Raw genomic sequence first — 23,618 nt, forward strand, 5'->3', positions numbered from 1 at the left:
TATATTGGGTGGCTGTGGTTGAGGAGAGAGAGCGAGTTGACAGAGTCATGAACACTATCTGGGGGAAACCCAGTAACAGGATGGCAGTAGGACAAATGCTGATGGTTAGTACAACTTTTATTTTTTGGAATCTTTAGTAGGTTGAACTCAAAATTAGAATGAAAGATAAATGATCTGAACAAAAGAGAGTAAGTTGGGGGGGGGGCATGTCCAGGGAATTACGCCCCTGTTCTCATTCTGACGTATTCGGCTATTTCTACTATCTACCTCAGCCTAATGTATGCCACAATATCTGTTGATCCAAGTTCATCTTTTTTCCAGAGAGACAAGCGCCTCAAGGGAAGGAAACCCAAGTCCCGAAGTGCACCACGGTCCGAGTCTTACAGTAATGCCTGCAGGCATCTGTGCGGTGGAACAGTACAGTGCTCTGCCGACCCCCCTCTTCCAAAGGAGGAGCGGAGCGGCTCCAATTACAGCAGCACAGAACAAACAGAAAAAAAAAAAAAACTCGTCTGAATCCGGCCTGCGGCGCACAGAGGACCGGAGCGGGGGCCTTGGTCATGTCGTGTTTGAATCCCAGTTTGTGCACGTCTAAAAACACGAGGTGTACAAATGAACGGGCTCGTTCTCGTCACGTCCCTCGGGGCAGTCGCACCTTCTTATCAGCCCACCTGAGGCAAGGTGGGAGCCGGAGCGCGCGGGGCGTGCGCATGCGCATGCGCACGCCCCCCCCCCGCCCCCCCAAAGTTCATCAGAACGATATAATAAGGTCGTTCCCGGCAAGAGGAGCGCAGCTCAGTGTGCGGCGTCCGGACCGGACCGAGGCGGAGGAGGAGATGGAGGACAGTGAGAGAGAGGAGGACAGCAAGTCGTCCAAGAGCGACAGGGTCGCGCTGAAGAAGGAAATTGGACTTTTGAGCGCCTGCGCTATCATCATCGGTGAGTGTCTGACAGCCTTTTGTCTAATGTATATATATATATATATATGTATTTGTATATATATACTGTGAAAGCCTTTTTTTACGCAGAGCGAGTCCAGACAGTGAGAAAGTTCACAGAGGAGCGTGTTTGAGCGGAAACACCACGGTTAACGTGGCGGCTGCGCGGCTGTCGCTTCGTTGTTGAAGTTACATTACCGGGTGGCACACAATGAGAGTCTGCCAAGCCGTTCGAGTTCGGGTCCGGTGAAACCGCGAGGGCCGATCAGCGTGATTCTGACAACCAGACCGCCAAGAAATTACGCACTCAGGGTCGTTTTTACGCACGGATGCTCCACCTCTGATGTCTGGATCCAGCTCAGACTGCCGGGCTTCTTCAGACATTCGTGGAAACTGTTGCATCAGTCGGTGATGATCTGAATATGGACATGCTTACGTGGCTGGATATGCTTACGTTCAGCATTGAAACACACAAAGCACGAACCTCCATGTGGTTCTGTGCAACAGTTGGGCATCAACGCTCCAACTCGGTCAAGGTTAGGGGTTCGACCCCCCCCCCCAGTAGTTCGTCGGGCAAGGCAAGACGTGAGTGTTGTTCCTTGCAGTCAACCTTACAGTAACCCGTCCATACCATAAATGTACATGGACTGAAACCATTTAAAAAATATAGACATAGAGAGTGAAGTCTGTTTTGAGGCAGGAGGCAAACTGTGTCCTGTAAATGTATGTAGGGAACTGTAACTGTAACATCCTTTAACACAAACAGTGTTCAGTGGAAACAATCTCAGCTATAGGTTATTCCTATATGTGTTATTAAAAATCTGACAGCAATGCAGATGGTTCCCCAAGCGGCAGCTGCCAGCTGATAAGCAGCCTGAGACCGCGTGGATACATACAATAACCGGCCTCTATTTCTGGAGGCAGGGGGAGGACATGCCACTGACTCAATGACATGACATGATGGCTGTCATGAAGTTATTTTGGTGTAAGACACGCTGTTCTTGTCGTTTTGATTTATTGAATATTCTTTGACTCGCTTCCTTTTTGTCATATTACAGTACAGATGGTTAACTCTACTGTTAAGAAATCAGCGTTGTGCCCTTTTCACATCAGCAATTCTCATTCACATCAATACATTCGGGATGCTTTGACTGCAGATAGATAACCACTCAAACCACCACTTTACATGATGAGTCACACACACACACACACACACACACACACACAAACACACAAACTAATTATAGCACTCCTCTATAACACATCCCACTCACATTGTGTCGGCACAGCCATCATGGGCAATGTGGCGTTCAATGTCTTGCCAAGGACACGACATGTGGACCAGAGGATTGAACCATCGCCCTCCAGATTAGTGGATGAACTCCTGAGATGAGCTCCACCTACTGCTGCACATTGCATGTGCTGTGATATTAACTGTGCAATGCAAAATTAGTTTTGTAACATTAGTAATGTAATAAGTGGCTGTCGTGGTCACGTCGCCCTGTGATCATCTTATGAGATTGTGGACGTTTGTATCGTGTTTTTTCTGCCACAGTCCTGGTTTCAGAATCGTGACAGCTATAGTAACAACATAGATGAATTTGGACTGGATGAATGAGAGAGTGGATAAAGAAATCACCTTGCACCCTGCCATTCAGACTCAAAAATTCCCCTCACCTCTGAAGTTACGATTAAATTGGCGATCATTTTTAGTTGCGTTTATGATTGGTCACACAGCGACAGTAGAGCCACAAGGTCAAACTTTAATTGGAAATCTTCGGTGCAAGGATTGCTATCATGCGGCATTAGGAATGTGCCGCCTAAAACACACAGTATTCCCATGACTTCCATAAGTCTCCACTCCGCCTCTGCAGACAGGATCACCAGATGATTAGGGTTGCAAACCACAAGTATAGGCGGACCCCACCGGATCAAAGGGATGGCACAACAAACCAAAAATGACTGAAATGTGAAGCCGGTCTTTGGACATTATGGACTGTGGAACTGGTGGGTCTCACAAATCTCGTGTTTATTTCACTGTATTTAGAGTGATGAATATAAAAACAAAAACAAATGGGAAAATATTTCACTGACAAAACACACCTGTTAATAGAGAACATTGTGGCATGACGCAATCTCTCTAACTCCATCTTAGATGAGATTTCAGTGGAAGGTGCAAACATGAACCACAATCTCTTACACTCAAAGGTGCTTCGCTAGAAAGGCATACTCACTTTGTTCATTTGGCAAGCAGTCGATGTGCAACTCGCCTGCTCCCCTCTCGCAGTACGCCCACAGTTCTGAGCGGCCATCGCTTTGATGACTCTACAGCCCATTTGGTGCATTTTATTATTGTGAAATGACTGCTCAAATCACCCGTCGTTTCTGTGAAGCGCAGATGGACTGAGGCCTGAGCAGCTACAGTAGCACAGTGCACACTAGCAACCAGACTAATGCTTCTACCCACCGGAGACATTCCACCCACACATCCAACACCCCACTCTAGCAAAGTGCACCAGTGGCTGCTGGTGCCTCGCCGAAGGCATCAACCACCACTCCTGCTCACATTTAGGGCTACTCGCCAGACCGAAGGTATCAAATGACAAGCAATAATACTTGCATCCCACTTGTTTGGGGTGACTCGTGAGCGCAACTTTGAGACGCCAGCGAATGTTCAAATCGGTTCAATATGGCAGACGGGGGCTTCGACAGGCAAACAGCAGTCAAGGGGTGTGGGGGCGTGGTTGGTAGCAGGCAGCAGGACTAACAAGTCCACGTTTCCGCAAATTCCAAAATTTAACAACAAGACAGGCGGGCAAGACAGGAGAGAGAGACTGGAAAGCTCCGGTACAGCACTGCGTGTTGCCAGCGTGAATGCTGTACACCTACAGAACAGGAAGTGTGTGGAAGTGCTTGGATTGATCTGGAAAAGGCAGTTAGAGAAAGAATGAATGCATGCATGAAGTGCAGCCACGCACATACTGCTTCCCTTAAAGGGAAGGTCTTTACATTTTGACTGTGCTTCAGGCTTGTTCCTATAGGTGGAACAAGTTCAGATCTGTGAAGAGAAAGAGGGACAATGTTTCACATAGACCTTCAGCGTCTTCACTAGACGGGAGTGGTTTTGTTTTGGGTTCACACAGGACGGCGATGGGGCGATTTCGTTACTCTTCTCCACAAAAGTGACCCAGCCAGGGCAGGGAGCCCGAGAGGGTCAGTAGGACTCCGGTCCCGATTCATGCTTCCAGCGACGATGCCAAACTTTATGACGTAACAAACACAACACAGGCATTATGTAACCCCGCTCCGCGACTCACCACGGCCCCCGCGATCAAATCTGACAGTGATGAATGCGCTGTTCAGACCTCCTCTCTTGCACCGCATCATTAGAGAGCATTCAGAGCTGATCTAACGGGGAAAGCTGCGATCGTGCGCATTTGGAAAAAAATCCCAAATGTCTGTGATCTATGCAGCCAGTTCCTTTGACTTCAAGGCATGGTCTTTGCTCTGATAGCGCTGAAGTTCTCCAAAGAGGGGGAAACAACATGCAGGAAAGAGCACAACAGTTTTTTGCTTGTACAGCTGCTGTTTGTTAACTTTCTGATCAGTTCATTTTTTTTCTTGTCCTTTTGTTTCCGTCGTCTCTCATGGGGTGATGAAAATTGAGAGCCAGAATGGAATTTGTTTTGGATGGCTTGTAATAATTAAGCCAACTTTTCGTACCATTTTGGTGGTTTTCCATACAAAGAAAGATTGTTCCCGTAGAACTGCATTAGGGTGATAGTCATTTTCTATTTATATTATTATTCAATACTGGTTTTGTGATAAAAGACGCCTTAACGCTTACACCTGTTCATATAGATTATTACTTCAAATGTTAAATGTGAAATAATTCCATTAATTAAAATAAATTAATCAGCGTTCACAACATACACTAATTTTTGTTATCATGATGTGCATCTCACTAACAAATGACTACATACGCACATATTATCCATCCATACGCTGAGCATATTGCAACATCTTAGGAAGCTCAACTGCATGGTTCGGCACTTTGTGCTCTCTCAGTGGGAAAACGGTGACATGTGTGCCAGTGCAGTGGTTCTGCCTTAGGCTGAGGTGTAGACGGTAAGACCTCTTCTTCTCAAGAACATTTCACTTAAATTGACAACCATCGAATTCAAAGAGAGTTTGTTGCCACGTCACAACAATGATAAAATTCAACTAATTCTGTGATTTTAATGGTAAATGCTGATCACATTGGTTATCGTTCTCCTGCATCTATGAATGCGGTCAGGTGACCTTTAACGATGATCTGATTGGGGATTTCCAGGCAGCAGCCCAAGGGCAGTTGATGACTCTTGTTGACAGGTTGAATTTATTGCAACACCATTGTTGCAACGCAACACTGAGGGGACAGAACAGAACAGGTTGTGTACGGGCTTGTGTCTGATAAAAAAAACAACCTCATCCTCCTCTTTGTTACGGTGTGGTCTTTCTATTGCTGTTCGTTCCTGTTGCCCCCTTTCCAAGAGACGTTGAATGGAGGACAAGTGGACTTGGATGTAGATACTTGAGGAGGTTTCACCTGTCATTCCAAGAGGCCTCTTCAATTCTGACCGACTGGAGGGGAGTCACGGGCGTTTAACCTCTGTGGGGTTTTCATCAGGTCTAACACAGAAGAAAAGAAAAAGCGTTGGAGGGGAGACGCATACCTTGAGTGTGCGCAATGTAAATAATACATCCAACTTATAGGATTCACCATGAAGTCGGTAGATATTACTGTGTGTTGTCCCCCACCATCCAAGAGGCTATCTTGGGTGGTGATATACCCTCCTAAGCAATATTCCCACCAAGTTTGGTGAAAATCTGTCCAAGCATTGTTGAGTTATTTTGCACACACACACACACACACACACACACACACAGTACACAAACAGTACCCTCGGTTCAAAGCTATAAAACCTGTCCGCTCCGGTGGCCTGAAACATAAATCAGGCGCCTCTGAGGCATTTGCCAGAACAACAAAACTCAACAGAGACAGCAACGCGCGGTGAGCGCACACAACTGATGTCAAATGACGACCATTAAGCCCCGCTGCGAAGTTGCTTTTAGATTACAACATGAATAATAGTCAAAAGACGTGGCTGAGGTCTAAATAATCGTATTAATTTTTTGGTTGAATTGCTTACAGGTGCAGCCTGGGTTAATTTAAGGAGGAACATATTTGTGTATTAGACCGATTCCTCTTATTAATCCCTCTGTCTTAGTCCAAGGGATACTGCTGTTCTGTGTTGTTCATTTATTAAAGAAAAGAAAATTTGGGACAATGAACATATCAGTAAATGTAATGTCATGAAGCACTGTAACATCCTCTCTGTTGTCCTGTCAAAATATCAAAAAAAAAAATATATATATTCACATTTAAGAAGCTGAATTCAGAAAATTTTGAGTTTTTCGTCATCAAAAATACTTTAACCGATTAAATTTAGTTTTCAAAATAGTTGGCGACTTATTTAGTAATCGATTACTAACCGATCAATCGATTAGCTGTTGCAGCTCTAGTCATATTTTAAGGACGTAACCTCAGCGGTTTTAATGACATTACTAATTTGTGCATTTAAGAAAAAAAACGAAAGGCCAAGTGTAATATAATTTTTTTTTTTTTAATGTATATATATATATTTGTTGGTTGTGAAATCTCTTGGGAAGAGATGAAAGGTGAGCTTCTGAGGTGGGGGATAAGTGTTGTTGTTGAGGGATAGTTTCTCTTCTTTGACACAGATGGCCTCCATCACTCGTCTCTCGAGCACCAGTCCTCCTCCCTGTGCAAAATACGTTGTCAAAGGAGTGTCCCTCATCCTTCATGTGTTTGGTTTATGGTTGTTTTTCTTTCACTGATGCACAGGTCTTGGCATTGTAGCTCCTTCTTTCTCTGTGGTAGACTTCAGTGTCATTTAGTTCAACTGGAAATGCTGCGTCGTCCGTTGTCAGTGACCTCTGACCCCCTTCACTTCTCCACTAGTGTATATCTAGATATGATTCCTGTTTTTCTGTGACATTTATTGTTTTTCACCGTCAATAAACAAGTTCACCACATATTTTTTTAATATATTAAACTAATATAAAACAAGACGTCCACTACAAGACAGACATTTGTCTTGGGTTGGTTGTTGTTGCTCGTTATTTTTGAAATTGTCATTACACTAAACAAAAGTCAGTTGAAACAAATCCTCTGGGACTTCTTGTTTTAATAAGCCACTAGGGATTTCTTGGCTTTTTCGGTCAACCCAAGTTTTAGTTTTCACCATTTTGTTTGTTTGAAAAACCCCATTCATAGACATCTGTTCCACTGATTGGATTGACAAAGTTTAGATATAACAACAGATTACTGAACTAGGAAATCTGACAAAGACTTGAGTCTATACGTTTGAAGGGGAGCAATATTATGTTAAGTTCAACTATGGTGACTCTGTGTCAAAGCAGGTAAACTTGTTTTGCGAAGTTTTGTGCGCTGACCTGAATTTTTGCTTCTTTAATTCCCCCAGGGAACATCATCGGCTCTGGGATATTCATCTCTCCTAAAGGAGTGTTGGAGCATGCAGGCTCGGTGGGCCTGTCGCTCATCGTCTGGGTCTGCGGCGGGGGGATCTGTGCCCTCGGCTCCATGTGCTATGCTGAACTGGGTGTCACCATCCCCAAGTCTGGGGGAGACTACTCGTATGTGACGGAGATCTTTGGAGGGCTTGTAGGGTAAGCGCCGTTGTTTTGGTCCCGTCCCTTGAAGAAAAAAAAATAATATATAGTTTGACACTAATTCGGCTTTGACAAGTTTGATGTTGACTTTGTTTCAGTTTCCAACACTTGCACTATGTTGTTCTGGATTATTATACTTCAACAGTCCAGGGACCATACACTAGAGGCTTGCTTTTAATATATAGGGCTGCCTGTCTGGAACCAATCAACTCTGAAGGGTTTTGTGACCTCCATGTGGTCATGTGACATGTCAGCTGATCGTGGAGTGTTATTGTAAGTCTGGTAAGGTCAAGCATGCCCTGCACTGTGCGTGACTGTGGAGGCACTTGTTTGGTCCCGTGTGGCCTCGATCAGCTCACTCATCTCACGTGTAAAAACGAAGCATTACGGGGGTATTCCGCATAAAATATGGCTAGGAGAACTATTCACGTATCTACTAAGCCTTGAATGACATTCTGGCATCATATTTTTATGTTCATTTATTATGATTTAATTAACAGTTTACAGTTCAATTTGTTTTTTGCTTTTTTGAAGGGTGCTGACCATAAAACATTCTGCCAAAAGTTCTGTGAGAAATAAAACAGCAGTATTCAATAAGTCAGTCATGTTGCTGGCTATGTATTTGTGTCTTCCTTTAGGGGAGTTGATTATTTGTCTATACAATGCATTATTGATATTTTATTTTACGAGTGGGGAAAAGATTGTATCAGATCGGTATCGGCAGATACTCAAGGTTGCGCGATTGGTATCGGATCGGATACGAAAATGTGGTATCGTCACATCCCTATTAGTTACGGCTTTATGCACTATTATTTTACAAAAGAGCTGCAAAAAAATTCACAGGGGAGATCAAAAGTCGCAGAGAAATACACAGCAAGATGAGGCTTTTAGATTATGGTTGATATAAAGTTTAGATTGATTTTTTTTGTCAGTGTCTCCAGCAACTAATGCAACGCTGGCCCTTAAGCGAGTCTGCAGTGGAGGAACGAACCGCAGGAAACTGGCCAGGATAAGTGTGAGTAAGACATCAGGATGTAAGGGACAGGGAGGCCTCTTCCCTGTCAGAGTAACTGTCAACACACAACAGCTCGGAGCTGCCGTGTCTCCCCGTGAACCCCTATTTATGAAAGGAATTTTTCACCTTCACCGAGAAGGTTAAGTTTGCATTGGCATTTGTCTGTCGGTCAGGTTTTCACTTCCTTTAACACGGCGAGAAGGTCGTTAGCTTTGGCGGACGTATGCGTTCTCGGAATGCCTTTCTAGTGTTTTTATTGCCAGGTATGAAAGCCAGCGTTTCTTCTTTGTCTCTTTGTCCCGCAGCTTCCTCCTGCTGTGGAGCGCTGTCCTCATCATGTATCCGACCACGCTGGCGGTCATCGCGCTCACCTTCTCCAATTACGTCTTGCAGCCGGCCTTCCAGTACTGCCTGCCTCCGTTCATCGCCACCAGAATCCTCGCCACCATCTGTGTCTGTGAGTCACAAACGGGCCCGCCAAAGCCCCGTGAAAACATCTTTTGGGTTTCGGTCAAAATTCATTATTAGTAATTTTGTTTAATCTATGAAGTTGGTGCTTTTCGGTAACGCCTCTATATTTTCCTCAGATTTTTTCGATACGATGAAGCTCGAGTTTGTATAGGTGGCCCTGTTTTCTGTTTGTTTTGCCAGTGTAACTAAAGCGTAAAACATATTTCCTCTTTGGCAACAGATGATGTTACACCGGCCTTCAGAAACTCTTTTAAAGCTGATTTACCCTGAAAGACTCATTATTGATGGACTTTCAAACACTTCCCAGCCTTATTACATTCTGTTCAAATACACTGGTACTCTCTCCATTAAAAAAGAATATTTGTCGTCATGAATGGACAACGGTCTAGTCCGGAAATGTAAGGACTTTAAACGCAAGTTTAAGAAAAAAACATTGTCTTGATGTTAAACCCATTCTCTCTCCAGAGCAGTGGAGAACTCTCGAGAGCAAAGTTTCTCTGTTCATTTGTTTTAGGCGATCTGCAAATATAAGACCGTCCAATTATTATAATGAACGGGAAACTTTGATGGTAACCCATCGTAGCTGTCTCCCTGCAGATCATGACTGGCTGATAAAGTTGTTGTTAATATGTCTGGACATTGCTGATTGAGAAACCAGTTTGACAGGACACCATGGGTGTATTGATTGATTTTATTTGTGGCTGTTTTACATTCCTGTTGGTCATTTGCTACTACAGGGGCCTCTGTCGTCATGACATCCCGGTTCACAGTATCACACCTCAGACCTTCTGTTGTTTTATTCTTTCAGGTCATCTACTGGTGTGACCGGTGAGAGTACATCCTTTCCTCGATCAGCATTACAAGCAACTGATCTAAACAGTGTCGGGATGAAACTGTTGATGAAAGAAATACTGAGCATTGAATGATGTCAGAACATAAACAGGTGCTCATACAGAGGAGACAAACCTTGTTCCCAGCCGGCTCTCTCAAACTAAAGACAGAGGAGAAGCAACATAGTCGAAATCAAATTCATAAAACAAGTCCAGCTACATTCTCCTCGACGCCTTGGAGCTATTATGATACCGTGATAGTTCACGGTGCGCTGACGGCTGCCAGTGCCATTTGATGATTCAACATGAAACGCCGTGCCCCATTTGCAGCCGCTGATGTATGTTGCCGATAAGCCAACCAGTTCGGTCTCGTTCGAACTGGAAGGAGTAAAAGTAAACGGGCGTATGGACAGCGAAGGCGTGGCTATCTGTGCACGAGAGCATGTGCATGCGTGAGGCTTGGGGTTAGCATTTACAGAGCCCACCGCCACTATTTTTGGCGACAGAATGTTACAACTGCTGCCTAGTTAGGCTACGGGCCCACTCAGTGAGTGTGAGTGTGTGTTGTGCCAGCTTGTGTGTGCGTGCGTGTGTGTGTGTATGTGTGTGTGTGTCTGCACGCGTGTGTGTGGGTCAGTATCAGAGTCAGACTACATAATGGTGCCAGTCTTTGTGGACGCCGCTAATGAGAGGGTGTGTCCGGACCATTGTGCATTGTCTCACAGTGGTCACCGAGCGCCATGGAAACAGGAAATGGGCAGGACACCTTGCACATCAGTGATGACAGATCCAATTGGCCAGATGGCATTCTGGTCGGCTGTCTGATATTCCCACTGGCCGCTCGGCCCCTGTCCTCCTTTCTGGTACACATCATCACACTGGATCAGTGGTCACGCGGGCTTCGACAATCATGGATGATTAGAGAAATTGATGCTCCACCATCCTCAAACATCACAACAAGATGCACGGAAGTGACACGTGTCACGCCAAAACAAAAGCTGGGGGTGTAAACAAAGGTCACACGTTCTTTTAGCCTTAACTGCAGAGTAACTCTGAGGTTGTGCTCATTATGAAAGCTTAAAAACAAATTCATAACATACACCACAAACAGGGATATAGGGAGGTTTATTTATTTTCATTATTCTTTTATTGGGGGGAAACAGTGGAAAGAGACAACCTTTTGGCTTAAACTTGCCATTATGGTGTTATAACTGATTGCAGTGTAAAAGGTGACACCGTCTGTCCTTACATTGGTCCTGCAAGCCTGGCGCTTTCACCATCTTATTCTCTAAGCCTTCGGGACGCGGTTGTTGTGGCGAAAATGATGACTCATTTCTTTGCACAAGAGTGGACGAAGGAGGAGAGCGAGAATATTCATTCTGTATTTTTGGTATCTTAAAATCCCTCTTTCTCGTAAAAATACGTCCATGGTTATAATTCCTCGAAAAACCAGCCAATCATAGACTGGGGCTAGGGAGCAATTCTGATTGGCTGTTTACATCTTTACATCCAGGATTAAAGTAGCTCCCCCCCCCAGTCTGTGATTGGGTGCACGAGCGAGCGTCCGGGCAGAGTTGCGAGCGCACACGAGATGTCGAGAGCGCAGGGACACTGTGCGCGAGCGTGCGGGTGCTTGTGTGCACGCAGACCAGAGATTGAGCGAGCGTGTAGGCAGAGTTGAGCGTGCACAGGACAATTTTTTCTTAGGTCAGATTAATATCTATTGCTCGAGAGTCCCACTGTGTGCTCAGTAGAGTCTGACTGCGCGCTCACTAATGTGGCACAATAACTGCGCCACTGCCGGAAACCCCCCCCCCCCCCCAGATTTTTTCCCCCAGTGCGCACGCAGAACCGACAGATAACGGACCGTGAGGAAATATTCGCTGATTTTAACAAAACGTGTATCGCTTTAGAATCGCTTACTGCCCCTTAACAGGCACACTGTGTACCATTTCATTCCTTTGTGCCTTAAGTCGTGTCAGAGTTCTGCCGTTGTGAGCTTTTAAGAGAGAGATATCCCTCCAACAGCAACAGATGCACGTGTGGACACAGATGAAGCAGTGCACAGTATGCTGACTAAGAACAGAGCATCTTGCACAAATTGATTTTTTTAGTGCAAGAGTGGTTCACATCTCGTATTGGCACAGATTCCCTGATCATGCTGGACTTGTTACATCAAGTGCTGCACTTAGGAGTTTGATTGAGGACTCGTGGTCAGTCAGCAGACTAACAGCTTCAATTACTGTGCAGATGGGAAAATCTGAGAAGTTTATTGAAAAAAGAAAAGAAAAAAGAACAACAAGTGAATCTGGAGATCACATAATGCACATAGAGCTTTGACACGCCCCTGCATCTTTGTTCTATCTATATTAATGAAGGGAACAAATGCTACCATCTCCTTCATTCAAATAAACTGGCAGGGCCCTCTCACAGCCCATACCTCCACCAAGGCTGAGACCCATAAGGGGCATGTTAAAGAAAGTGGAGGGAAAAAAAAGCCTGGATCCACCAGTTTATCGGGATTTGCTCTGAACTTGAATGGGTTCTTACTTGCGTCGTGCCCCGCCCCTTAAAAAAAAAGTGAAAGAGCGGTCCAGTTGATTTTCAGCCTTCCTGCTGACAGGCAGACTGGCAAAGAAGCGGCGATGAAAATATATTCTCATTGGCAGATGTGATAAAAAAAAAAACGACAAAGCATCTTGTCAGTTAAAGAACAAACACAATAAAACGCAAATGCTTCACAGTAACAAGAAAGCAGCAGTTTAAAGCAAATAGGAACCGCCCGTGTGTGACACTCACTCAGAAACGGCTCTGTGAGAGCTTCGGGAGGGGAAAGGTCTTTTCCTGGCATCCAGGAATTCTCAATGTATGTTTTTTTGCTGTCGCAACGAGCTGACACAGGATCGAGTTAATTGCCCCGAGCAAAACTGTACAAAACCACTGACGAGCTTATAAGTCAACAGACTTTTTGTCCGACTGAGTTCATTCATTTCTTATATTCTTTTCGCGATATTCTCATCTATTTTGATTGTAAAGGGCAGTGCAGTGGAGACTCTCATTTCAAATTAAGAGATTTATTTGTTCATTTATTCATTCATTATTCATCATTAACTACTTTTCTGACAAAACAACTCTCATTTCGTCACTTGACATGTATAACTGTGGGCTACAGGCCTGTTCACTCCTCTTAGCTCGATCCACTTTAAGAAATGAGAGTCGAGGTGTGAATGGGAGTTAAACATCCAAAAATTAACAGTGATCCAAAAATGAACAGTGATGGCTCAATGCGGCTCTCTTTTCATCGCCCGCTGCTCTGTAGCACTGACCGTACTGCGTTAGCTGTCAGCATGTCTCTATATTTATTTCACCCAGATCACCCAAATCCTGTAGATTTATTTTCCGTCCGGAGAGACACCTCGCGGTCGGCCGACGGGGCCGCGGGGCTTATTGCCAGTTCCAATTCCAGTGACCAGATCCTGGGGCAGGAGGAAGCGTAGCTGAGGGGAAAGCCCCCCTGATAAATCTGCACTGAGCTGGGATCAGAATCCATTAAAAGTAAAAGCGGTAATTAGTTTAGTATTCTAGTGCTGAGGCGGCCTTCAATAGAAGTTGTGATGGCAGGACGCAGATTTACCTGCGCTGTCACATTGAAAGCCCACTGGCACCTCCTTCCTGTCAGGGTTAACACAGAGGGGGTCGTTTCACAGAAACACAGGAACGGAAATGCGTGCGACGCCCCTCGGGTAATTGACTACAAAACACTGCGGGGTTGTAGGGGGAGAGAAAGCTCTGCCCAGTGCCACCAAAAACATCCTGCCAAAAATTCACGCGTGTGTGTGTATGTGAGCGTGTCCGCGCCAGCGGAAGGAGTTTGTTGGATTTCCGTGGTGGGAGGGCAACGTGGCCTCGTTGATGGATGGCATGGTCGATGACGCCCCTGCCTCTATATGCTCAAACACGCGCGGGCACGGGCACACACGGGCACGGGCACACACACACACACACACACACACACACACACACACACACACACTGCTGTGCCACTCTTGTGAGAGACTGCGCTGTGTGTGTAAAAGCAAACTGGAGTGAAACGTCATCAGAGAAAGTAAGAAATGAAATACGATGAAGACGAGAGAAACGCGACCAAAGGCCAGATGTCGGAAACTGAGAGACAAGAGAGGGAACAAAGGCAGTTGGAGGTTCTAGACACACGCTGACACACACTATCCGGTCTACGCCACTTCCTTGTCCCTAGCTCTTGCTCTGAATCAGCACACTTCTCTGGGTGCACGTGAAACATAAGCAGTGGTTGAAGACCGGGGCAGGGGGTTTATACACACACTATACAAACTTCGCCACACTTAAGGCACAGTCAGCTATTTCCTGTTGATATGGCAAGTCATAATAGTGGGTATACGTTAATGTCCCTTTCTTATAAACACAACACAAAGAGGAGTGGGGAGTATGGGAAACAACGTACAGACCATATGCCTTCACATAAATAAGAAGGAGGCACCGCAATACATGTAGTCCATGTTAACTGTCACAGACACAGGCTTGCACAGTGCACAATACGGACACTGCAGACAACCATGCCTGCATATGGAGATTGAATCTGGCCACAATCGGACCATGTAAAAAGATGAGCAGTAGGATGTCAGTGTGTTTCACGGTCTGCTTCAGTCATCGCTCTGTCAGTAAAGGATTATAGGGCAATCATGATGCCCTTTTTTATTTACCATTTGTGAATTTTTAAACGGGAACAATTCATATAATGTACGGTACATCAAAGTTTTGCTTCTGAATTACTTTGTGTCTTTTCATTATCCAGCCCTTTTGCCATTCTGAGGCAAAACTGCATTTTTCCTGTGAATGAATCAGTCACAGTCGCAGTTTTTTCCCCAGTTAATCATTTGAATACCTCACTGTAGAAAGAAATACACAAAGATGACCTATTGATTAGGTCAGTAGAAGAGAGAGGGTCCAGTGCGTAAAGTCTAGGACGATCTATCGGCAGAAATGGAATATAATCTAATTGTGTTTTCATGGGTGTATAGACACCTGAACCTGAGAATGGATGTGTTTTTGGTACCTTGCAATAATAAAAGGGCTCCTTCACATCGGCATCTGGAGTGTGCCATGTTGCACCACAGTGTTTCCCATTATGTGGCGGCCACCCATAGTCTAATTTGTCACGGTCACAGCTTCATAGTAATCCAAAACATTTGCTGCGCTTCTCATTAAGACACAAAACCTGTCAGTCGGTTGAGCACGGGAGCGTACGGTGTTGCGTGTTCACTGGGCGATCGCAATCAAAGCCCTCCCCACTCCCAATTAAACAGACTCTTGGAGCATTGTCCTCGTGCCCGGAAAACTGTTTCAGTGCCTTGTTTGTACTGAGACTAACATCGGTGGTTAAATAGAACCCAATGTCTTGTCCTGCACAAAATGGCACAACAAATACATGTTCTTTTCTTGCCTGCAAATATGTACGTTTTACACTGCCTGCCATACAGAATGTCTATATTTCAATATCGAAAACCTAAAAAAAAAAAGGAATCAAGCTGTTGAAATCTCCTGCTGCTTTTCCTTTGAGGTTGCAGGACTGTTTTTTTCCTTAGAAGTTAATTCATTGCTTGTCTTTGTGCATTTCTGTGCGTGTGTGTGCATGTGTGTGTGTGTGTGCGCATGTGTGTGTGTGTGTGTGTGTGTGTGTGTGCATGTGTGTGTGTGTGTGTGCGCGTGTGTGTGTGTGTGTGTGTGTGTGTGTGTGTGTGTGTGTGTGCGCGCGCAGTGTTCCTGACCTGGGTGAACTGCTCGAGCGTGCGCTGGGCGACGAGGATCCAGGATGTTTTCACTGTAGGAAAGCTCCTCGCTCTGGCACTCATCATAGTGGTGGGACTCGTCCAGATCTGTCGAGGTGAACACACGCGTTCCTTCCCATTATGGTTTGGCTTAAACACTGATATACGTAGCAAAATAGAGGGAATAGATTCGTTGTCATATGATGTCCAGGCTCCGGCTTTACAATTCTATCCGTAAAAGGATTGCACATTGTTTTGTAAAGACGTATTGTAGATGAAGCAATACTGTAACTATAACCGATTTAACCTGTTTGAGACCGGTAGAACTGTTAAATCTGAGCACATCTGAACACTCAATAATATTCAATGTAACGCGAGGCCATTAAACTGTGACAAGGCCGTGATCCGTTCACCGTTTCGTCCGCCCCTGAATTTTCCCCTCACCTTCCCCCCAGGTCACTATGACGCCCTCCATCCCAGCGTGGCCTTTGAGTTCCGTCAGGACCCCTCGGTGGGACAGATAGCGCTGGCCTTCCTCCAGGCCTCCTTTGCCTACAGCGGCTGGAATTTCCTCAACTATGTCACAGAGGAGGTCGTGGAGCCACGCAAGTACGGCACACACACGCGCACAGAAAGTATTTCATATCTCTACGGGTTTTCAATGTATTATGTAAGCTAATATACAGTACACTATTGGTTAATCCGTTACACATATGTCACCTATGGAACACAATATCCTCCACAGTTAGTTCAAAACTATAATTGTGGTTTTTAAGTATTTTCTTAATTATGTTTTAACATGATGCCTTGTTTTATGATCAGAAACTATTAGTGTAAAGCTGGAACACCAACAGTGGAATTACCGCGCTGACTTATATCATTTTCTCATTTCCAATGAGGAACCTGCCTCGTGCCATCTACATTTCAATCCCACTGGTGACCCTGGTCTACACTCTGACGAACATCGCCTACTTCTCCTCCATGTCCCCCGAGGAGCTGCTGGCCTCCAACGCTGTGGCAGTGGTGAGCCGCGGGATGTTTCATACACTCTCAAGAGCTCAGAGAAGCTTATTTACTGCCAAACAAGAGTCGCAGTTGTCCGGAAACACAACATCCGAAAACTGCGACGCCGCTGGAAGCTGAAACTCATGAGACAGTTCATCTAGTCTCTGACCGACTAGTCAATATGTTTTCTTAAATCATAAATAAATCATAAATAAACCATAAATCATAATCCACTAAAATACTTTCATGCTCATATTGATTTGATTCAGGTGTGCTGATAATATACAATCTGATTATTTAAACGTCTTACCCTTCATAAGTGCAACACAGACGGTCCATTGACTCCGGTCCACTCTGCTGCTGCTCTGATCTGCCGTTGCTGGAGAAAAAAGAACTGGTCCATTGGAGTGAACGGGGCTCTCAAGGGCTCTGATCTGATCCATTTATCACTGTGGTGTTCCAGACATTCGGGGAAAAGCTGCTGGGGATGTTTTCCTGGGTGATGCCGATCTCAGTAGCGCTGTCCACCTTTGGAGGAATCAATGGATATCTGTTCACTTCCTCTAGGTAGGACGGACACACACACACACACACACACACACACACACACACACACACACACACACACACACACACACACACACACACACACACACACACACACACACACACACACACACACACACACACACACACACTTTGATTTGGAAAACAATACATGCCGAACATTACATTTTTAACGTCCTTTTATGTCTGGCTATTATGTCCTCAAAATAAAAAAAATTAGGATGTCCGGAGTTAGTCTATATACAGTGTGTATGGTAAACCTGAGCAGAGCATTTGTGTTTATTTGTAGGCTGTGTTTCTCCGGGGCCAGAGAGGGTCACCTGCCTTATCTGCTGGCTATGATCCACCTAAAGAACTGCACTCCGATCCCCGCCCTGCTGGTCTGTGTAAGTAATGCACTGACACTTTTGCCCCACGATGACACACAGCAGAAGGGAGACACATGACTGGAAAGTCTGGTTCTAATTTCAGTGTTTTTAAGTCAGTTGCAATGCATGCTCGACCTTTGAGCCTGTGTTTGTGTCCCACAGTGCTTCGCCACAATAGTCATCCTGTGTATTGGAGAGACGCACAACCTGATCAACTACGTCTCCTTCATCAACTATCTGTCATATGGCGTAACCATCGCCGGCCTCCTCTACCTTCGCAAGAAGAGACCAAACCTGGCCAGACCCATCAAGGTACGCGAGCCTGAGCCTGAGAGACACGCACACAAACACACACACATCCCTGAAAGGGACAAGATTGGCCATACCTTCTCCGTGACCTTGTTGATGACATAACCGAATGTTATCTAAGCGTCAAGTCGTTGCTCTCGGCAGTTTTCTTGCCAAAGCTAACGCTCAACTCCACATATCAACTTTTCACCTTGTAATTAGGAAATATTAGATTATTATACTCTCCCAGCATAAACAAAAAGGGTGTGAAATAACCGAAGAACAGACTGAATAACAGATAGAAAATACTGCAATATTTTAAAGGAATGCATAGAAAGAAATTTTAAAAAGTCATATTTTTACATATGTCTATACAGTTATCAGATACACACAGGACTATAAGGCCTGGATATAAGGCAAACAACTGACGAGGGCAACATGAGCGTGTGTTCAGTTTCTCGTTTTAGCGATAGGCCTACCTCAACTTGAAACATAGAAATTTGGCATGGACAACGAGTTATGATTTATGAGTAATAACTCAGCTGTGTCATTTACTGTCTTCCATGGTCTTGGATAACATAGTTACGCCCCCTGGTGGCACAAAGGTCGACTTTATTATATTGTTTGTGGCGTACGGTCTTGACTGAAGGCAGAATACACTGATTTCATCTGTCAAAATAATAATTGTCAAACTAATGAATTGTTTTTTACTAGCCCTATACTTGAACACAGTATACTATTTACAGAAACAGTGTGTGTGGATTTCCAAATGTATAACAATCTGATTCAGATGGGCAGGATCGACGAATCAGTGAATCAGCGAGTGAAATGCTGCATTTCTGTATTTTGCCATGTGCAGGTAAACGTCTTGATCCCCATCACCTACATGGTCTTCTGGGCCGTGCTGCTGTGCTTCAGTCTCTACTCTGAGCCAGTGGTGTGCGGCCTGGGCATGGTCATCATGCTGACCGGGGTCCCTGTGTACTTTGTGGGCGTTTACTGGAGGAACAAGCCCAAGTGGATCCACAGGCTAGTCGGTGAGTCGGCCGGCGCAGACTACGCGTCAAGATTTATACTTCCTAAGTCAATTAAAGCACCGCCTTGTTGTCCCTTTTCGTTTTGCAGAACGGGTCACGTACGTGGGCCAGAAGGTGTGTTACGTGGTGTTTCCTCAGGCAGACCCTTCAGAGCCTCTACTCATCGCTGACTCCAAAGCCAATGACTGAGCAGTGTGGTCGACCAGGAACTCCCCCTTTTTTACATCAACAACTGTACTTCCAGTCCGTGTGTCACAATTCTGGGCCTACAATGAAGCCCCTATATGGGAGAAGTGGATGGTTATATTTAGGACATAGGCATGTTCCTCCCTAAAGCTACGACGTGTGTTTTTATTTGTCGCTCTGTTAGTACTGTCCATCCATTCTCCTCGCCAGTACACCAAGCTTTCTCTTTAACACAGATTTTTTTTTTTTTTTTTTATTCTCCCATCTACTCACCCGAGGAACTTCAATCTGTCACCTTCTGCTTCTCTCCCAAAGGTCTTTGACTTTTGTTACTTTAACCCAATCTAATGTGCCTTATGAAATGTGCGCGTTTGGTACAGCGTATTGTTTCGCGCTCTTATTTTGATAGCATAAAAACTATTATGAGGTCAATGTGCAAGCAGTTTCTGCACCAAGCTATACTTCTGTATTACTGCTGCTATCTTCGGCTGTTTCACTAATGACTCACATGATGTTTACTGTTTGGGAACTGTGGATGAGAATTCTTCCGTCTGTATCTCTGGCTACATTACCAAGCCATTCCTTTATCTTTAACCCCCCTGTTCTCTCATTATTGTATTATTATCACTACGTCCCCGTGTGACGTACTGTCGGTTCCCTGCAGTGGGCGATCACCTCTCTGTTCCTATTAGAGACGCAATCTACACATTGACTCTCGGCCTTCCCAGATATATATTTAGTGGACAGGAGAGACGGGAGGATTCTTAGTCTGTGGCTTGAACTTGAAGAACAGCTAATGCTCTCAGAAAATGAATGGGCTGCATTGTTACGGCCCATGTTGACAGGCTGCTCTTCCAGGTTTTTAATCTACGCCAGTTTCTTTGGTCCCCTTGAGTCGAGGACAACACGCCCTTTGTTGAGCTTGTGAGAAATGCCACTGTGAAAGACACTTGAGCTTGCCAGGAGTTCGATGTCCCACGTCTCATGTGACATGTTACGCCTACCGTACTGTACTCACCGTAAATGTGTTGTCTGGATCCGTGTTCGCAGACAGGTGGAGGGATGGCAGGGGATGTTTACTTGTGCTTGGACCTGCTCCCACTTCCCCAAAGACACATCATCACTGAAATAGACACTGGCCCATTGACTTTTTTCTAGATCAACTGACTCACTGTGATACCATTGACCTGATACGGCAGAATTAACGATAGTCCCATTATAAGCTTCCTTCTGTTATCCTATTGACAATGACTTGACTTGTTACGACCCAATTTAAACACTAAGTCGTCTCCAATTTACTTGGGGTCAAATTGATCCTCTGCTAGCACTGCCTGTGCTCCCGGAGATGTTGTGCTGACACATATTTGAGTAATCTCTTGTAGCATTTGTTTAAGCTGTGCATGGCGCGCACGGAACAGAACATATGGAGTGTTGGCCTTTTTCAATGTGATGGAAACCAGCAGGTTGGAACTTGGATTGAACGATCGCTCCTTCTCCAGGCCCGAGGTGCTGGGAACTAACTCCACGGACGGACACAACACGCGCGTCTGTCGGCAAAGTCCAGGCGCCTTTGGCTCGGTTCAGATCTGCACATACTAAAGAAGACAACCGTAGAAAACCGTTACAAATGTGCCAGGAACGCCTACAAAGATCATTCCTCAGACATGTTTTTACATTTACACACTGTACAATTGATGAGAGTGTACCTGTTTTGTAAAAGTGTGAAGTTGAACAAGATTAACAATGTAATTGCCTATTAAAATAGCAACTTCTGAGAAGCAGACGTGTTTTTTGGGTGAGGTGGGGGACGATCACCGTCGCCAGGTTGAAAAAATATTCAGTTTGGTGCTAAAAAGCCAATTTGGACACTTCAATCAACAAATGATAACCAGCTTGAAATTTATTAATTGCAGGCACAGGAAAACAATGACTAATAAACAGAAAGCTCTTATTGCAGGGTTTTGATCGGCAAACCCTGCAACGTCATGGTGGCATTTTCCTCTCTCAGCAGAAAGTATACAAATATAGATCTCAAAAAGAGAGAAAACAAATTCATTTATACAAACTGTATATATATATATATATATAACAGCGAGGAGAGGGGACGTCACTGTCAGACAACCGGGTCCAGCAGGACTACATCGTCCGATGGCCTTGATCCAGTGTATTCACCTGCATGTAAACTTGTTCACGGTCGACAGATTAAAACATCATCTTTATCACATTTTCGCAACTCATTACACAGAATAAAATGAAAATCGAAAAATATTCTATAACGTGTCGGCTGCAAGCCACACAACAAGTTACTATAGACTATCGTCCAAAAAAACCAAGTAAGCAAGAATCTCGCAGATTATCGCTCGTACGGACGTGTAAATACACCGAGTCAAGGTCACTGGAAGAAACCAGTTTTCTTCTCCCTTGCTCCCCTCCCACAATAATCCCAGAGTCAAGATTCCTGATGCAGCAGTGCACTGTATTTGATCGGCGTCATGTCATACATCTGTCTTCAGACACAAATCGAATCTCTTCAAAACATGTAAACCGCAGCTGTCATTCATGAAATGATCAACGGCAAGGGGAAAAGAACATTAAGGCAATTTGAACCCGTCTGAACATAACAAGCAAGGACGTACTCAGTGCAGAGGTGCAAACTATTTCCCTTTCAGTCAAATATGTCACGGCCTTTTAACGTCGACAACACGCAACGGCGAAAGAAGGGCAGACGATGTTTGAAACTAGGAATGAGTGATTTGTATTTTTCCATAGGGGGAATCAGAACAAAGGCCTATAGGCAGAATTCACTTTGGGGAGGTATGGAGACAAGTCTAATGGCACATAACACGTAGCAGCGACAAGAAGGTAGCACACGAGGGCAGAATGGCACATTCAGCTCACTTGGAGCAAAAGAAAACAGCAGAAGAGACAATCTGTTCCGTACCGAAACTCGACTCTGCGGCCAAAAATCTGAGCGGAATCCAAAGTTTGGCTTCCACAGTCATTGCTGATGCCCTCCCCACGTGCACCGGTTATCTGAGCTTTCTCTCTCCGGTATCAATGACCTGCAGCAAAAAAATTAAATTGAGTACATTCTGTAAGTCCAACATTGATCCGCAAAAAGTTAGAAGTGCCGCACCTTGGACAGACGAGCTTCACAAAGAAGCCCCGCGCGCCCAAGGTGGCCAGGTTTAATGAAAAGTTCTAATGTCTGTCAAGGCGGAAAGAGAAAACATAAAGAAAGAGCTTGTATAGGTCTCCACTGGAGTGCTGGAAAATAGAAGTCTTTGCTTTTTAACGTCCGGTGAAAAATTCCACGGCAAAGATATGATTTTCCACTGGACCAAAACCAGCGGGTCCAGACATCTGCAGTGTGCCGGTGTGCAGTCGGCCGTACCGCAGAGGTGCCACTGGCAGGAGGAGGAGGAGGAGGAGGACTCTGCAAACAGGGAATTAACCTGACATGAAGCGTCCGCTCCCGCCATTTTCCTGAACAGTCACGTGAACTCTCCACGGCCCTGCACTGATATCAGAGCACGCGGGTGGATTCGTTCAAATGACCAAATAAAGGCTGGAGAGGATCGGCTGGGTTCGATTTCGGGGAGGAGAAGCCGAGCGGAGCAACACAGTCCACCTTGACTGGACTCACAATCCCAGTGTCCATCCAGGTTTGGCTTTGTTAAAACTGATGATATAGAAAGTGAGGGACGTCGAAAGGAAAATCCAATTCGACACCACTTCCGAAAAGTTGATAAAAGAGATCTTCATGTTTGTTGAAAGCATTCAGTGACAAAGACAAACACCGGAACACACGTGGAACAAATACTGAGAACGCTTTGACATTATTTAACTGCTGCATGATTCAGGGTCACAGTCCAAGAGCTTTAAAGGAATAGTTTGACCTTTTTGAAACTATGATTATTTGTTCTCATCTCCTACATTGTCAGAGCCAGGCTATCTTGACCTTTCGTTTGACCCTTTTCCAGTCCTTGGGTGAGGTTAAATTGTCCTTCCTATCTACTATTCCTTAACCTCAGTGGAAAACGCCATGTGGTCAAGGAAAGGTGTAAAGGAGGATTCATGGGAATCAGAAAAGGCTGACAGTGGGGGCACGGTCGAATAGTCAAATCGTCTTAGGAAGTTTCCCAAGTCTTGAAGTGACCCAGAAGGATTTCATCAGCAGCCGGGACAAGAGCTGTTTGGATTCTCTAAATCCTTTGGCAGAGGGTACACTGGAGCTTCCTATGCAAAAGGAAAGGAGGTGTAGACGCCCCACAATTCATTGCGGCAGCGATGTTCAACGTGACGCTCCCATGCACGAACGTAAAGGATTCAATCCGAAATAGAAGTAGAAGT

General features: G+C 45.0%; 1 protein-coding gene across 1 annotated transcript; it reads left to right on the forward strand.

Annotated features, from left to right (window-relative positions):
* The first annotated feature begins 695 nt into the window (after nt 1–695).
* Nucleotides 696–21,043, forward strand: slc7a10a (solute carrier family 7 member 10a). Its single transcript, XM_035627580.2, has 11 exons — nt 696–939; nt 7,487–7,691; nt 9,015–9,166; nt 15,805–15,930; nt 16,270–16,423; nt 16,714–16,837; nt 17,283–17,386; nt 17,676–17,772; nt 17,917–18,066; nt 18,902–19,079; nt 19,168–21,043. The coding sequence occupies exons 1-11, from the start codon at nt 711–713 to the stop codon at nt 19,266–19,268; spliced, it is 1,620 nt and encodes a 539-aa protein (XP_035483473.2). The 5' UTR covers nt 696–710; the 3' UTR covers nt 19,269–21,043.
* Nucleotides 21,044–23,618: the final 2,575 nt, after the last annotated feature.

The sequence above is a fragment of the Scophthalmus maximus genome, chromosome 4 (assembly GCF_022379125.1).
Source record: "Scophthalmus maximus strain ysfricsl-2021 chromosome 4, ASM2237912v1, whole genome shotgun sequence".
NCBI classification, from domain to species: Eukaryota; Metazoa; Chordata; class Actinopteri; order Pleuronectiformes; family Scophthalmidae; genus Scophthalmus; species Scophthalmus maximus.

Bases quoted from the DNA above. Each gene is read 5' to 3' on its own strand.
- slc7a10a (XM_035627580.2), top strand. From the start codon at position 711: ATGCGCATGCGCACGCCCCCCCCCCGCCCCCCCAAAGTTCATCAGAAC. The intron at 9,167-15,804 runs GTGAGTCACAAA...GTGCGCGCGCAG, and splicing joins CCTCGCCACCATCTGTGTCT to TGTTCCTGACCTGGGTGAAC. The intron at 17,773-17,916 runs GTAAGTAATGCA...TGTGTCCCACAG, and splicing joins TCCCCGCCCTGCTGGTCTGT to TGCTTCGCCACAATAGTCAT.